Source organism: Octopus sinensis, linkage group LG14, assembly GCF_006345805.1.
Source record: "Octopus sinensis linkage group LG14, ASM634580v1, whole genome shotgun sequence".
NCBI lineage: Eukaryota > Metazoa > Mollusca > Cephalopoda > Octopoda > Octopodidae > Octopus > Octopus sinensis.
The window spans coordinates 28,273,069-28,289,961 of NC_043010.1; the positions used below are offsets into that span (position 1 = coordinate 28,273,069).

General features: G+C 36.7%; 1 protein-coding gene across 9 annotated transcripts in view; it reads left to right on the plus strand.

Annotated features, from left to right (window-relative positions):
• The first annotated feature begins 5,097 nt into the window (after nt 1-5,097).
• The window catches only part of LOC115219295 (kielin/chordin-like protein), a 34,398-nt gene continuing 22,602 nt past the window's right edge, over nt 5,098-16,893 (plus strand). For 3 of the 9 annotated variants that reach the window (XM_036508758.1, XM_036508760.1, XM_036508763.1), the window contains exons 1-6: nt 5,098-5,207; nt 6,568-6,705; nt 10,104-10,235; nt 11,456-11,599; nt 15,123-15,254; nt 16,684-16,815. In XM_036508758.1, the coding sequence (XP_036364651.1) occupies nt 5,159-5,207; nt 6,568-6,705; nt 10,104-10,235; nt 11,456-11,599; nt 15,123-15,254; nt 16,684-16,815 (727 nt within the window). In that variant the 5' untranslated portion in view covers nt 5,098-5,158. Of the gene's footprint in view, nt 5,208-6,567; nt 6,706-10,103; nt 10,236-11,455; nt 11,600-13,034; nt 13,094-14,597; nt 14,730-15,122; nt 15,255-16,683; nt 16,816-16,893 lie in introns of those variants that run through there. The other 6 variants (XM_036508759.1, XM_036508761.1, XM_036508762.1 and 3 more) reach the window with 6 other exon arrangements.

Below are 16,893 nucleotides of genomic sequence, written 5' to 3' on the forward strand. Positions count from 1 at the left end.
AAATCGTAGACTCATCGTTGACGCGCGCTAATAGCCAGACGGGCTCGATATGAATCACGACTATAAGATACCCGAATTTGGTTAAACTGCATCGCAAAATGTGGGAGGAGTTAGGAATCTAAATCGAAGGGGACAGACACTCACACAACTAGAGTTTTATATATATATATATATATATATATACACGACGGATTTTCTTTCAGTTTCCGTCGATCAAATCCACTCACAAAGCTTTGGTCGGTCCGAGGCTATAGTAGAAGGCACTTGCCCAAGGTGTCACTCAGTGGGATTGAACCCGGAACCATGTGGTTTGGTAGCAAGCCTCTTACCACACGCGTGTGCCTATATACTAAAATTACAATAATCTAGAACAGTTATAGCTGCTCTCCAACAAATCTCTCAAAACTTACAGAATGCACCTCATATTTTATTGACCAGTATCGCTTTCATTTACGTGTGTATATACAAATAATCTACTAGGTCAGTGATCGTAAACAACGAACATAATACTTCGGAGTGTTTTATAATACAGCATACTATATGAAAGTAATACATTGTCAGTGAAGACGTTTAAATTACCGAATATAATGATTGTTCGTTATTCAACGCTTATGGCGGTACTTTTTGTTGAATACGACAAAAGAATATTAAATAAGGAAAACGCGAAAGCGCGTGAGAACAACTCATCAAGTAAAATGACATAGTGAGTGACTGTAGTCAGTGACAGAATTTGCCAAATTTTTATAACTACAAGCTAAATTTTCTAGAACCTTCGATATATTATTTGGCCGGAAAACTTGTGCATTTCTTTTGAATTTTGTCGCATCAACCAATTGGTTGCGCCATGTTCACGTAGGTATTAATGCCTTTTATGGCGACACGTTTCCTTCTATGGTGATACTGTAGGTCGTGATTCTGAGCTGGGAAGCGATGGTTCAAAATTCAGCAGGAGCCTCGCTACTTTGCAAATAAGCCGAACCGTTTGAGAGTTAAATGTCATTTACATGAAGACTGTACAGAAATCGACAAGAGGTTTCGAACTACTGAATTTTCATTTGATAGGCCGATCCTCCTCGACATGTGTCAGGTTATTATTCTTGGTAGAAATAGAAAACAAAATAATTCTTTTCTTGGAAGAGTGAAACTCGAAGCAAATAAAGCTATAAATAATAGCATGTAAATATTGTGTTTAAAAATCCCTTTTGGATACAGAAAAAGTCGAAGGCTACTTGTAAGGCCCGAACCAACATCTTTTGCAAACATGACAAATGATCTACCATTGGACCAAAACATTTCTTCGAATTTCTCCATCCATTTTAGGAACTTTATGCTTAACAGCTAAAATTGAATGTTGCTGACGCCATAAGAATTTATATTCTTCGAGAGAATGAAGAATAATTCTATTTTAGAACAGTGAAACTCGAAGGTGACAGAGCTATAAATAATAGCGTATAAATATTGGAAATCTGGTGCTCAGCCCATCCCCAATATCGGCTACATTAGGTGGATTATAGATGGATTATATCACCCACTTGTCAAAATACTCGCCTTTCATAAGTAGTTTTATTCTGCGTGCTGGGCTTGAACTAGAACAACGCTCCCTAGAAAAGAAATTGGTAATTTCTCATTGTTGCCATGTCTCAGCAAAGTTAAACTATAACCCTTAGGACTAAGGGAACAAAACTATTGAAAGATAAGTGCTTTGGGAACGGAAACAGCGTAACGAGGAAGGCATGACAAACTCTTAACATATTGTCAAATAACATAATTGGTTCGGAGACTTAACGTTGCTGTTTCTGTTTGTCTGTCTGCCTGTCTGTCTGTATATGCCTACCTGTCTGTCTGTCTGTCTGTCCACTCGTCTCCTCTCTCTCTCTCTCATGCATAGTATATTCATCTGTCCGAACTAGTATGGTTCTGTCAGACATCACAAGTTCGGAGAAAGGGTATAAGTATATATGTATAAATGTATGCATTAATGTATGTACGTAAGTAGACCCATCTAAATAGCTGATGAAAATGCCTCGAAGCTCTTAGCTCCGGTATTTGAAACTCTGAGTTCTATTATGACAACTTACTGATTGTTCTGTGCTATATATATATATAAATTCCTCTATTTACATAATATCGAGGTCTCATTCATTTGTTTGTTATCATTTTATTATTATTAATATATATATATATATACATATATATTTAAAAATAGGATAAAATCTTGAAAAACCTCATAAGAGAAAAATCCACCAATTTTTCTCTTAAATATTTTATTTATATTATATAGAAGGTATTACTATACATAAATGCCACACGCTAGGAGGGACTCTTAAAGTCAAACATTTTATTTTGGTAGTTTTGACTTTAAGAGTCCCTCCTAGCGTGTGGCATTTATGTATAGTAATGTCCTCTCTCTATATATATATATATATTATATTAAATATATATATATATATATAACAATTGCAGCGTGGAAGGTGTTTATAAGCCATTTAAGAAACACACAAAAGCCGTTCGATTCACTCCAACATTTAAGTCAGTGAACAGGTCGCGGATTTTAGCGACGAAAATATTTTGACAAATTAAACTTAAATGTTGGAGTGAATCGAACGGCTTTTGTGTGTTTCTTAAATGGCTTATAAACACCTTCCACGCTGCAATTCTTTTCGTTTCAGCACACGATCTCAGATCAAATTACTTGCTATGCGAGTACATCTCCGCAAAATATATATATATATATATATATATATATATATATATATATATATAATTTTAATCCAAACGGGAAACAAAAAAACAACAACAATGGAACAATTACAGTATTATTATATAGGCGCTCAGGAAAAGGAAGCAGGGAGGTATGACGTTTCGAGCGGAGCTCTTCGTCGGAAACATAAAGAAAGAAGAGAGAGGAAAGAAAGATCCCAGAGCGGGCAACAGGGAAAGAGAAAAAAGACGACTGGTGTTTACGAGTTGCACATGGTGAAAGGCGGATGTTTACGAAAACAGAGCAAAGTGGGTTTTTAAAGGCAAAAGAGTGGAGACAAGGTTGGTAACGCAACAGATGTGTGTGTATGTGTGAGTGTGCGCGTGTGCGTGTGTGTATGTGTGTGTGTGAGGCGAGATGAAAAAACAAAAAAATATATATGTGTGTGTTAGTGTGTGCGTCTGTGTGTAGGCGTGTGAGTAGGGGCGAGATAGTGTCAGCTTAGCAGACAAAGGTCAGTAGTAAGAAAAAGAGGAAGGAGGAAGGGAGGGAGGGGAAGGGGTGGGGGCGTATGTAGCGTGCCAGCGTTTGTTGAGTAGTAGTGTGTGTGTGTGTCCAGTGTCGTGGTGGTATAAATGGCGAGTAGATTGAATGTGTGTAAGAGTAATGTATATATTTAGCAATGTTGTATATGTGTGCGCGCGTGTGTAACGAAAAAGGGGGGGGTAAGGAAAAAGGACTCCAGCTGAGGGGAAGATGAAGAGTGGTCCCGCGGAGGCGGGCGTCGGAAAACCCAACGACACGCGACGGTCCCAGGAACGGGCGGAGGTCTTGTCGGTTCCAAGAGCGAGGTGCCTGCGGAGCGTAGGCGTACGCGAACCGGCGCAAGCGCGTGCGTGCGCGAGCCTGCGAGTATGTGCGTAAGTATGTATGTGTGTGGATGTGTGAGTGTGTCTGTGTGTATGTCCGGGTGGCAGTGTGTCCGATGAATGTATGTGAGTATGTGTGTATGTATGTGTGTGCATAGATGTATGTCCGTGTGTGTGTGTGTGGTGGTATGTGTGAGTGTGTATGTATGTACGTGTGTGGTGTGGGGAAGTGTGTGTATGTGCATGTGTGTGCGCGTACATACAGGTGTGTGAGTGAGTGTGTGTGTGGTTGTATGTGTGAGTGTGTATGTATGTGTGTGTAGGATGCATGTATGTGTATGGGTGTATGTATGCGTGTGTGTATGTATGTATGTGTACGTGCGTGTGTGTGTGTGTATGCGTGTAGGTGTGCGCGTGTGCATGCATGCATGCATGCATGTGCGTATGTGTGTGTGTGTGTGTGCATGTGTGTGGGTATATATGTATGTGCGTATATGTGTGTGTGTGTGCGTACATGTGTGTGTGTGTGTATGCATGTGTGTGTATGTAGGTGTGTGGGCGTGTGTGTATAGGTGTATGTATGTAAGTATGTATGGGTGTGTCCGTGTATGTGTGTGTATGTAGGTGTGTGGGCGTGTGTATATGTGTGTAGGCACCGAAATAGCAATGAATGGAAACTGCATTCATGAAATAAGTACAAGAATCAGCAAAGCCAACCAAACCAATCATTCGGTGTGTTAAAATCAATATGGAAATCACCAATACTCAGCAAGAGCACCAAAATACGATTTTACAAAAGCATCATACCATCCTCCTCTATGGGTCCGAATGTTGGGAATCAACCAAAAGTATTGAAAAGAAATTGGAGGTGATTGAAAATAAATGTTTATGAAAAATGTTGATGGTCTGCTGGCTGAATACGATCTCGATTAACCAACTACACACCAAGGCTAACATGAAACCAATAAGGGAAACTATTGAAGCGAGGAGATGGAAATGGCTGGCTCGAGTTTGTCGCTATAAAGCGAACTCAGTTGTCAGGATCACTTTGCAATGGGTTCCACAAGGTAAAAGACGTGGCCGACGAAAGGAAACGTGGCGGGGAGCAATAACAAAAGAGCTTAAAAGCAGATGGTTAACAATGGAACGAGCTGTCGAAGACGCTCACAGTGTTAGAAGGCGGAATGATCTTGCTGTCACCTCAAGTGCCACAAGGCACAATGAGAACTGAATGAATGAATGGATATGCATATATATGTATATACATGCATACATACATATGTATTTATACACACACACACACACACACATACACACACACACACACACACACACACGCACACACACACAGAGTATACACCAATTTGTTAAATTATACATATGTTCGACATGTCTTTTCATGTTTCCAAAATTTTAAAACCAAGTAATTTGATCCTAAGTTACGCAACATCGTGTAAAACATCGTTTTTCCATTAGTTACATTACATCGCTTGAGATACATTTGTCAATATTATCGGTTTTTGTAGATATATATATTAGCTGTTTTCATCTCAGAAGTCAGCAGTTGTAGACGTCTTCATTCAGAAAGATGATGCGCAAACTCTTCATACTTGCTTGTCTCGTCGCTGTGGTCTTTGGTAAGAAACATTTATTATTATTATTTCGTGTGAATAAGCGTGTATGTATGTATGTATGTATGTATGTATGTATGTATGTATGTATGCATGCATGCATGCATACATATATATAATCTTATATACATATATATAATCTTATATATATATATATATGAGACAGAAAGAGTATACATACATAATACATACATACATACATACATACATACATACATACATACATACATACATACATACATACATACATACATACGTATATATATATATATTTATATATACGTGAGTCGTCTAAGAGACCATAATCCAAAGAAAGGAAGTGGGTGTATTATCCGAAATGTATAGTATTAAATATCCATCATGGTTGGTCTTACCGATTGGTAAAACCAGTCGTGATGGACATTTAATATTATGCGTTTCGGATAATATATATATATATATATATATCATATTCTGTTCTTAGCTCCAATGCACGGACGTCTGTCGTTGTCTTTTATTGAATGATTCAATTTGATATCGTGACATCGTCGTTTCCGTTTATTGTCATGACACATCCTCATCTCTCGTGACAGTAGAATATCCGGCAGTTTCTTATGTGCACTTACATTCAATCCTTCATACTCTCAAGTGTGTTGCTAATTTTTTTATCGACTGGTTGCTGAACAGTCACGAATCTTCGAACTTCACCCTCTTGCAGTAACTGGTCACTGATGCTATTTAGTGGAGTCTAGTTCAAGAGATGGTAGTACATTCTATACTAAATTTTGACTTTAGTTTTACCAATCTCTCTCTCTCTCTCTCTTTCTCTCCGTCCTCGTCTCTCCCTCTGTCACTCTCTCTCTCTCTCCTTCATACACACACACATACACACACACACACACACACACACACCACACACACACACACACACTCGTATGTATGTGTATTTGTATGTAATGTTTGCAACAAATTAGATCGCTAACCACCTCACAATTAGTTTAACTCTCGGTGGCCATCATGGTTGAACAAGAGTCCAGAGAGCTGAGAACGAATGTCATCTCTCGTGTTTAATGATCTCAGTATCCATTTCGCCAATCATCTGCGCATTCTTGCCATCTTAGTAATAATGTTTATGAAACAAACCATTAATTGAGGTTGGGGGAAGATCATGCGATCTACGCCATTCACGTGACTCAGCCAATTACACACAACACACACAAACACACACACACGCTCGTATTTATGTATGTATATATGTATGTATGTATGTATGTATGTATGTATATATGTATATGTACATACACACCACTCAATTAACACCCACCAGTTACGTATATATTTGATTTTATTTTCATGTTTAACTTTCAAAATTTGAATTATGTTTCAGTGACAAGATCCAGTGCTGTGTGCCACCACGAAGGAAAAGACTATGGTGAAGGAGAGTCATTCAAAAATGATTGCAATACGTGTATTTGTAGTAAGAATGGCGTGGCAGCTTGTACAGAGATGTTATGCCTGGCCAAAGGTATAGGATACATTTAATTTCATTTCTAAAGAAGTTAAACGAAGGTGCTCTACAGATCAAGAGCTGGGTCGTTTGGGAGTTTATTGACTTTTGTTTTTGAGATTATGGAATTGAAGGGTTTTGTCAAGTACAATGTTTCTCTTGTGGTCTTTTACGTTTCGAGCTGATGCTCTTCAACAGAAAGGAATAAGAGAAAATATACAGAGGGAGAATGAAAAAAAATAGTGCATTTCAGCGGTGGTCCAGCATGGCGAATAATATATATATATATATATATATATATATATATATATATATTATATATATATATATATATATATATATATATATATTATATATATATATATATATTATATTCAATAGTAAAACGAACAGTTTATACCTGTTAGCTTAGTGGTAAAGTACGGTCATTTTCACAGTTTAATAAATGAAGATATATCCCCACTTTCGTTACCGACCCGGCTGAAACCGGCTCTAGCTCTGGGTATAAATATCTTGTTTTCATAAGTTTTGAACTAAAATCTTCCACCAAACCTTAGTCACAATTTATGTTCCCATCACTAGCTGAATGATAACTAAGTTATTTTACTAAATTCTTTGTTATATTTAAAGTAATTGAAAGAAGCACAGAGCACCTCAAAATAAATACAGTAACGAAAGGGTTTTTGCTTTACATTAAAAGGGAGGATACATTGCGGAACAATTATTTTAACGAATTACATCTATTTATCACCCCAAGAAACACATGTACACCATCGGATGCTCCTTAATCAGTTGTTAAGTATCCCACCCGTGAAGAATCGCTGCTAGATGTGTCGAAACAGTTGTCGTGATTAATAAAAATTCTCGTATCTTCCAATCTTCCCGCCTTCATTTACCATTTATATATATAATATATATATTATATATATTATATATATATATATAGAGAGAGAGAGAGAGAGGAGAGAGAGAGAGAGATAGATAGATAGATAGATAGATAGATAGATAGATAGATAGATAGATAGATAGATAGATAGATAGATAGATAGATAGATAGATAGATTATATTTTTATGATATAGAAATACCCACAGTCTGTTTCTCACGTCCAAATCCGATTAAACATAAGAAAGTGACTGTGGGTATATTTAAATGGTTGAGACTCTCAGCAAAAGATGTAGATCGAGATGTAGATGAGACAGTGTAGCAGAAATCCTTCTTAAATTCCAACCAGGAATGTTTCATTTCGGAAGCCAAAACCGTTGCCGAACGATATTTCTACACATCATAATTCTAACTATAAGATAATTACTATTTCAATGGTGTTGACTCGAGGACATTTCATAATTCTTGACCGACTGAATATCACTTGTGCAGGGAAATATGAGTTGCTATCAAATGTTTACTTGATCTTGTTACACTGTTATTGACACACAGCCTCACAAGCAACGTGACAGTATATATAAGATAATTTCTGCTGGTGAATAATAAATACTATATTTAGCGATACTCAACCAAACCTCTTTTACGTCCGTTTATCTTGCGCGATAACTTTAAAACAAATTTGATTTTTTGCACCTAAAGCCTTTTTAAAACATTCGAAAACTTTATGGCGAGCTTATAACACTGTAAATTTTAACTGGCATTGGCATTCTTTCTCACTGTGTCCTGAGCCTATGCTTCCCTCAATAAGTGGTTCTCAACGGGGTTCCGTACAAGAATTTGTTGTTAAAATTTATGTACAATTGGTTATACATCTACAGCACACAAAACATTTTAAAAATCAATTCCTAATAATATTTTAATTATAAAAATTTAAGGGATCTTTTGCACCCCGAATGGTTAAGGAAATACATCCGGGTAAAATAGGAATCAAAAGGGTTCCATAGTCAAAGAAATGGTTTAGAAACTCTGCTCTCGATCCACACTTGTTAAGATAATTTTCGTCCTCCGAGCGAATTTTTTTCCCCACGAGTGTTCTGAACCCCAGTATTGAACTCATTTGCATACAACCATTCAAAGCTCACCTTGACTTTGTCAAGTTAACAAACACAAGATGAACACCTTATCCTATTGCCCATCACTTATTATGCGCTCATAAATTAGTTTGGTAGTTGAGCTCTGATTGAATCTATGCAAAGAAGTACATAATTGGGGTCCGGAACTCTCGTGGGCAAATAATTTCGCATCCCCCGATTAGAGATTTGAGATAATACCTGTTGAAACTATCAACCAATGTCTAATTTTTAAGAAATGTGTCAACTGTTATATTGGCAATTTCCTATTTTTTTATTCACTCACATGACATCTACTTAACGAATTCTACATTATGCAAATTTAAAATATTTATTGTTATAAATTAACATTATAAAAGTTGATTCTTTCTCTTATTAATATTTCAACGAGTCTAAAGCGGCGAGCTGGCAGAAACGTTAGCACGCCGGACGAAATGCTTATCAGTCTTTCATTTGTTTTTACATTCTGAGTTCAAATTCCGCCGAGGTAGACTTTGCTTTTATCCTTTCAGAGTCGATAAATCAAGTACCAGCTGCGTCTGTAACGCAATGCATGAAGTATTATAGTGTATTAATAAGTCCATTTAACATTGGGTGTGGTGTCGATATTTGGAGCATCAGAAGCAAGCGTTTAAAAGGAATTAATTTGGTCAGAATGTAATATCACTTTTGATGGTTGTCTTCTTGCAACTATGTTGGCAGGTAAACGCCATCCTGACTTTCTGCAGATGTTGTAGGTTGTAAACTTGGCCAATATTGAAACGGCAACATAATTATGTGACAACTGTCCGTTTGTTTGAGCGATGGTTAATTCTTTTACTGTTACAACGCTCTCAGTTTAAGTAAACAACGAATGATTTCCGATAATATTGACGATCTCCATTTTGGTTTTGGAAGTTTATGGCGAATGTATGTTTCTTTTGATGGTTGTCTTTTTGAAATTGTGATTCCCTTTGATCAATGGTTCTGGGTACCTCGGTAGAAACGTTCAAGGAAGTCCTATTATCCTATATTGAAGTTGCATCATAATATCGTGCCAAGATTTCAATTGTTTGAATGATTACAGACGTTTGTTGTATTTGGGATATGAATGATGATGTCAAGTACAAGGTTTGATCAGCAAAGCTTGGTTTCGAAGGGTTTGTTAGAGAAATCTGTTTACTGCCAAGGATTGTGAGAAAAGAACGGTGATAGATGTTGGTGTAAATTAGATCTGGTTCGCTTTACAAGTAAGCGTATGTGTTGTGAAGGCAAATGCATGAAAATATTTGTCACCCTACTTAATGGTATGAGACAAATTGGTGTCTGAGGACATACCAAAGCATGTTTACGTATTGACAAGTTTCCTATATATTGCATGATAGTCTTACATTTAATTTCCAATACCTGAATTATTTTCCAGTTAAGAGATCCAGTGACAAGTGCCATCATAATGGAAAAGATTACAATGTAGGAGAATCATTCCAAGATGACTGCAACACCTGTCGTTGTGTAAAAGGTGGTTTGGCCGCTTGTACAAGGATGTTGTGTCCAGGTATTTGTGTGACCATTAATTTCATAATTTACAGTGTTGTGCTGATGCTCTATCACGAAATGTTTGAATATTTATGGGTGGTGGCCAGAAAGGAAGAGCAAGGACACAAGATGAGGAATACTGTGTTTGTTTGCTACCGATACGACGTTTTTGAATTGAGGACGGAAAGTGATTCGTCTGTAACTCAATGCTTCAAGTCTCATAGTGTATTAATGAGTTCATTTAACATTGGGTGGGGTGTCGATATTTGGAGCATCAGAAGCAGACGTTGAAAAGGAATTGGTTTGGTCCGTCTTCTTGGAACTATGTTGACGGGAAAATGCTATCCTGACTTCTGTAGATATTGTAAGTTGTAAACTTGGCCAATATGGAGACGGCAACATAACTATGTAACAACTGTCCGGTTGTTTTGAGCGATGGTTTAGTCTTTTTACTATTAAAACGCTCTCACTTTGAAGATGCGGTTTATCTAAAGAACGAATGATTTCCGATAATATTGATAATCTTCTTCTTGGTTGTGTCAAGTCTCTGAGAAAGACGACTGTGTTGCATGTTTAACATGTGTGGCTGCTCAAGTTTGTTACTAGTGAGTTTAAAACTATCAGTGGGTTTACTCTTGTGTTGACTTGAAGTATACAGGTATTCGTCGTAATGTTTATGGGTTGGATGATATGCGGTGTGTTGCTTTAATTGGCCAATTATGAGCCAATCTGGTGAGAATTATTAGGATTTGGCTCATCTGGAATACAACCTGTAGGGGTTTGAAACAATTAAATGATTACATATACATATATGGTGAGTATATAAGAACATATACTCGGCCACACATACAATCGCTCAGGTATATCTGTATACATAGATACATATATACATACATACATACTTACATAAATACAGACATATATACATTCTACATTCATGCATATCTATCTATCTATCTATCTATCTATCTATCTATCTATCTATCTATCTATCTATCTATCTATCTATCTGTCTGTCTGTCTGTCTGTCTGTCTGTTTATATATCTATTTATCTATCCGTCTATCTATCTATCTATCTATCTATCTATCTATCTACTATCTATCTATCTGCCTCTCTGTTTCTTTCTCTTTACAACACACATGCAAGCGCGCGCACACACACCCTCATCTGCGTATGTATATGTACATGTGCTGTTCATTCCATTATATCATTTATATATTTTGATTTCTCACATCTGATCCAGGGAAAAGATCAGCTGCTGTGTGTCACCTCTTTGGAAAAGACTTTGCTGAAGGAGAATCATTCAAAAAAGACTGCAACACATGTGTCTGTGGGAAAAATGGAAACGTAGCTTGTACTTTAATGTTTTGCATAAATAAAGGTATATATGTAACATAAAATTTAGTATTTAAGAATGTCGAATTGAGGGGTGCATACACAGAAACTGAAAGAGAGAGAAAGTGAAAGAGGTCTGTTTCTCACGTCCAAATCCGGTTTAAACATTAAAAAGTGACCGTGGATATTTTAAATCATTAGGACTCAACGAAAGACGTAGATTGTGGCGGTGTCAGTGTAGCAGACATCATTCTTAAATTCCAGCCAGGAATGTTTCATTTCGGAAGCCAAAACCGTTGACGGACAATGTTACTCTATGTCATAATTCTAACTTTGTGTTTCTGCGATTAACACCTGGTGAAAAGCCAGAGTGAAATTACCAACAATCACATGAAATCGCATGTTTTACATCAGATGGTTCTTTTCCTAGACGGTTACTATGACAACAGCTAGGGATCCACGCACTCCCACTCGTTTTACTGAGAACCCTGGCACGAATCAAGCGTCCCCTCGATCAGATCGAATGTTATCAGATATGGTAGTTAATCCATAACTGGGATCCTGACAGGTGCCACTACTCCGGGTCAGTGTAGACCTGGGAACAAGAATGGCTAAGAGATGGTTCCGCACACCTGAAGACCTTGAAACTCCTGAAACAGGGAACCATTATCTGATGTAGTTTAAAGCCACACCCCGTAAATGTATACACACACTCACACACACACACACACATTGTAGCACACACGCATACCCACACATACATACATATGCACATGTTTAGACATGTTACTATATGCATGAGAATACATACATAAAACAAAATATACAAATTTGCCGATGCACTGACCCGAAATACTGCACATATCCACACATATATACAAAAATTACCTGCTAATGTTGAAATTCCAATGAAGGAGCCTTGGATCTAGGTTAAAAACCGGCTCTTTCTCTACTAGCAAGAAAGCTTAAATAAAACTGAATAATGACATACATACACACATGCATACATACATACATACATACATACATACATACATACATACATACATACATACATACATACATACATGCATGCATGCAAGCATACATACATACATACATACATACATATATATATACATACATACATACATACATACAAAAATACATACATACATACATACATACATACATACATACAAATATACATACATACATACATAATACATACATACATACATACATACATGGCTCCCTCCTCAGTGAAAGATTTATAATGATTAAAAAATAGAAGAGTTATACATTCATATTCAACCTTGCATATTGTTGGGTGATAATGATATATGAGTGTGTGTATATGTATTATCAAGTTTCCTATATATAATGTGATGTTTTAAAATTTGATTTGTAACACGTGAATATTTTGCCAGCGAAGAGATCCAGTGACGGAGCCACCATAATGGAAAAACTACGCCGAAGGAGAATCATTCACAAAGACTGCCAAACACATGTATTTGCGGTAAAAATGGTTTGGCAGGTTGTACAAGGATGTTGTGCCCAGGTTTGGTATACCCATTAATTTGAATATTTATGTGTGATGTCCACTAAGGAAGTGCAGAGATGCACAAAATGATGAACGATGTGTTTGTTATCGATTCCACCATTGGAACATTTTAAAAATTTGCGTTAAGATATGCAATCACGGCTTATCGACGCTACTCAAGCTAAATATATACTGTCACGTTGCTTGTGAGGCTGCGTGTCAATAACAGTGTAACAAGATCATGTAAACATTTGATAGCAACTCTTATTTCCCTGCACAAGTGATATTCAGTCGGTCAAGAATTATGAAATGTCCTCGAGTCAACACCATTAAAATAGTAATTCCGCAGCATTCATTAATAGTTTATTACAAAAGCTTTGGACTGAAGCTTGCGAATCGGCCGAGTCGAGCGACAATTCCAGGTTGAGCAAAAGCCGTTTAAACGACTATTGTAATGACAATGGAGTGTGTGAGCTGAACCTCGGGTGCAGTTGGCGCTATAAACATGCGTTTATATAATCATTGTACGAATAAGTTCCAGAAGCATCTAGAATCTCATGAAGTCTGGCTGCTGGTTAGTCAATAACTCGACCTCTCGCGCGAATAGGGTTGTGTATTGTCGTGACATGAACTTCATAATTTGACAACTCGGTTTCGACACTTGTTAGAATATCACTTAAGGCGACACTTCGCTTTGATATTAATGTTGTTGATGTGGGCATCCGCAGCAAAGTCTCATTGGATTGCAAGACGATGAAACATTTGAAGCAAGATTTATAGGTAGGAAACACAATTTATGCAGGAGTAATGATACTGCGTAAAAATATCCTCTATTCTGGGAGAAAGCGCTGTTGTGCGTCACTGCTTTTCTTTCATCTTACCTTGCTGAACCAGTTTCACTTCTGTTACTAACTTTCTCTCAAAAGCTCGTAACCGATTCGACATTTTACCTAAGAGATGTTCTTTGATTATCACTGACAACTTCTTTGGAGCTGAATATTGCACAGCAGCATCAACCACAAGTTTTGCTTTGGATAATGTACCGCTAAAGTAGTACCTTTTTTTTCTAACAAAAGAGAAATCTGTCCTTGTGTATTAGTAAGTTATCCTGCTAGAATATTCATTTTTCTTTCGAATTTAGTTGTTAAAGTTTGTGAGCAATAAATAGGTTATTCTTCAACAATGCACAAAATGTTTTAACAATTTTTAAATGCAATTCTAAATACTATTTTAATTACAATACAAAGGGGGTTTTAGAAGTATCGAATGATTAAAAGGGGTCCATCCGAGAAAAACAGGAATTAAAGGGATTGGAAGGAAAGAAAAAAAGGTCGAGAACAACAAGTATAGAGAATTTTATGATAATATTCGTAGTTCTTTTCATAGGACATAAGTGTGTGTGTGTGTGTGTGTGTGTGTGTGTGGTGTGTGTGTGTGTGTGTGTGGTGTGTGTGGTAATGAATTTCCTATATATTATATGTTATATATTATTTTAATTTCCAATACCTGAATTATTTTCCAGTTAAGAGATCCAGTGACAAGTGCCATCATAATGGAAAAGATTACAATGTAGGAGAATCATTCCAAGACGACTGCAACACCTGTCGTTGTGTAAAAGGTGGTTTGGCCGCTTGTACAAGGATGTTGTGTCCAGGTATTTGTGTGACCATTAATTTCATAATTTACAGTGTTGTGCTGATGCTCCATCATGTTAAAAACCGGCTCTTTCTCTACTAGCAAGAAAGCTTAAATAAAACTGAATAATGACATACATATATACATACATACATACATACATACATACATACATACATACATACATACATACATACATACATACATACATACATACATACATACATACATGGCTCTCTCCTCAGTGGAAGATTTATAATGATTAAAAAATAGAAGAGACATACATAAATATTTACCAATGCATATTGTTGGGTGATAATGATATATGAGTGTGTGAATATGTATTATCAAGTTTCCTATATATAATGTGATGTTTTAAAATTTGATTTGTAACACGTGAATATTTTGCCAGCGAAAAGATCCAGTGACGGATGCCACCATAATGGAAAAACCTACGCCGAAGGAGAATCATTCAAAATAGACTGCAACACATGTATTTGCGGTAAAAATGGTTTGGCAGGTTGTACAAGGATGTTGTGCCCAGGTATTTGTATACCCATTAATTTGAATATTTATGTGTGATGTCCACTAAGGAAGTGCGGAGATACACAAAATGATGAACGATGTGTTTGTTTGTCATATTTCCCTGCACAAGTGATATTCAGTCGGTCAAGAATTATGAAATGTCCTCGAGTCAACACCATTGAAATAGTAATTCCGCAGCATTCATTAATAGTTTATTACAAAAGCTCTGTACTGAAGCTTGCGAAGACAGAAGAAGATATACACATTAGATTCATATCGGCCGAGTTGAGCGACATTTCCAGGTTGAGCAAAAGCCGTTTAAACGACTATTGTAATGGCAATGGAGTGTGTGAGCTGAACCTCGGGTGCAGTTGGCGCTATAAACATGCGTTTATATAATCATTGTACGAATAAGTTCCAGAAGCATCTAGAATCTCATGAAGTCTGGCTGCTGGTTAGTCAATAACTCGACCTCTCGCGCGAATAGGGTTGTGTATTGTCGTGACATGAACTTCATAATTTGACAACTCGGTTTCGACACTTGTTAGAATATCACTTAAGGCGACACTTCGCTTTGATATTAATGTTGTTGATGTGGGCATCCGCAGCAAAGTCTCATTGGATTGCAAGACGATGAAACATTTGAAGCAAGATTTATAGGTAGGAAACACAATTTATGCAGAAGTAATGATCCTGCGTAGAAATATCTTCTACTCTGGGAGAAAGCGCTGTTGTGCGTCACTACTTTTCTTTCATCTTACCTTGCTGAACCTGTTTCACTTCTGTTACTAACTTTCTCTCAAAAGCTCGTAACCGATTCGACATTTTACCTAAGAGATGTTCTTTGATTATCACTGACAACTTCTTTGGAGCTGAATATTGCACAGCAGCATCAACCACAAGTTTCGCTTTGGATAATGTACCGCTAAAGTAGTACCTTTTTTTTCTAACAAAAGAGAAATCTGTCCTTGTGTATTAGTAAGTTATCCTGCTAGAATATCATTTTTCTTTCGAATTTAGTTGTTAAAGTTTGTGAGCAATAAATAGGTTATTCTTCAACAATGCACAAAATGTTTTAACAATTTTTAAATGTAATTCTAAATAATATTTAATTACAATACAAAGGGGTTTTTAGAAGCATCGAATGATTAATAGGGATCCATCCGAGAAAAACAGGAATTAAAGGGATTCGAAGGAAAGAAGAAAAAATTGTCGGGAACAACTAGTATAGAGAATTTTATGATAATATTTGTAGTTCTTTTCAATTGTATAGGACATTAGTGTGTGTGTGTGTGTGTGGGTGTTGTGTGTTGTGTGTTGTGTGTGTGTGTGGGTGTGTGGTGTGTGTGTGTGTGTGTTGTGTGTGTGTGTGTGTGTGTGGTAATGAATTTCCTATTTATTATATGTTATATATTATTTTAATTTCCAATACCTGAATTATTTTCCAGTTAAGAGATCCAGTGACAAGTGCCATCATAATGGAAAAGATTACAATGTAGGAGAATCATTCCAAGACGACTGCAACACCTGTCGTTGTTTAAAAGGTGGTTTGGCCGCTTGTACAAGGATGTTGTGTCCAGGTATTTGTGTGACCATTAATTTCATAATTTACAGTGTTGTGCTGATGCTCCATCACGAAATGTTTGAATATTTATGGG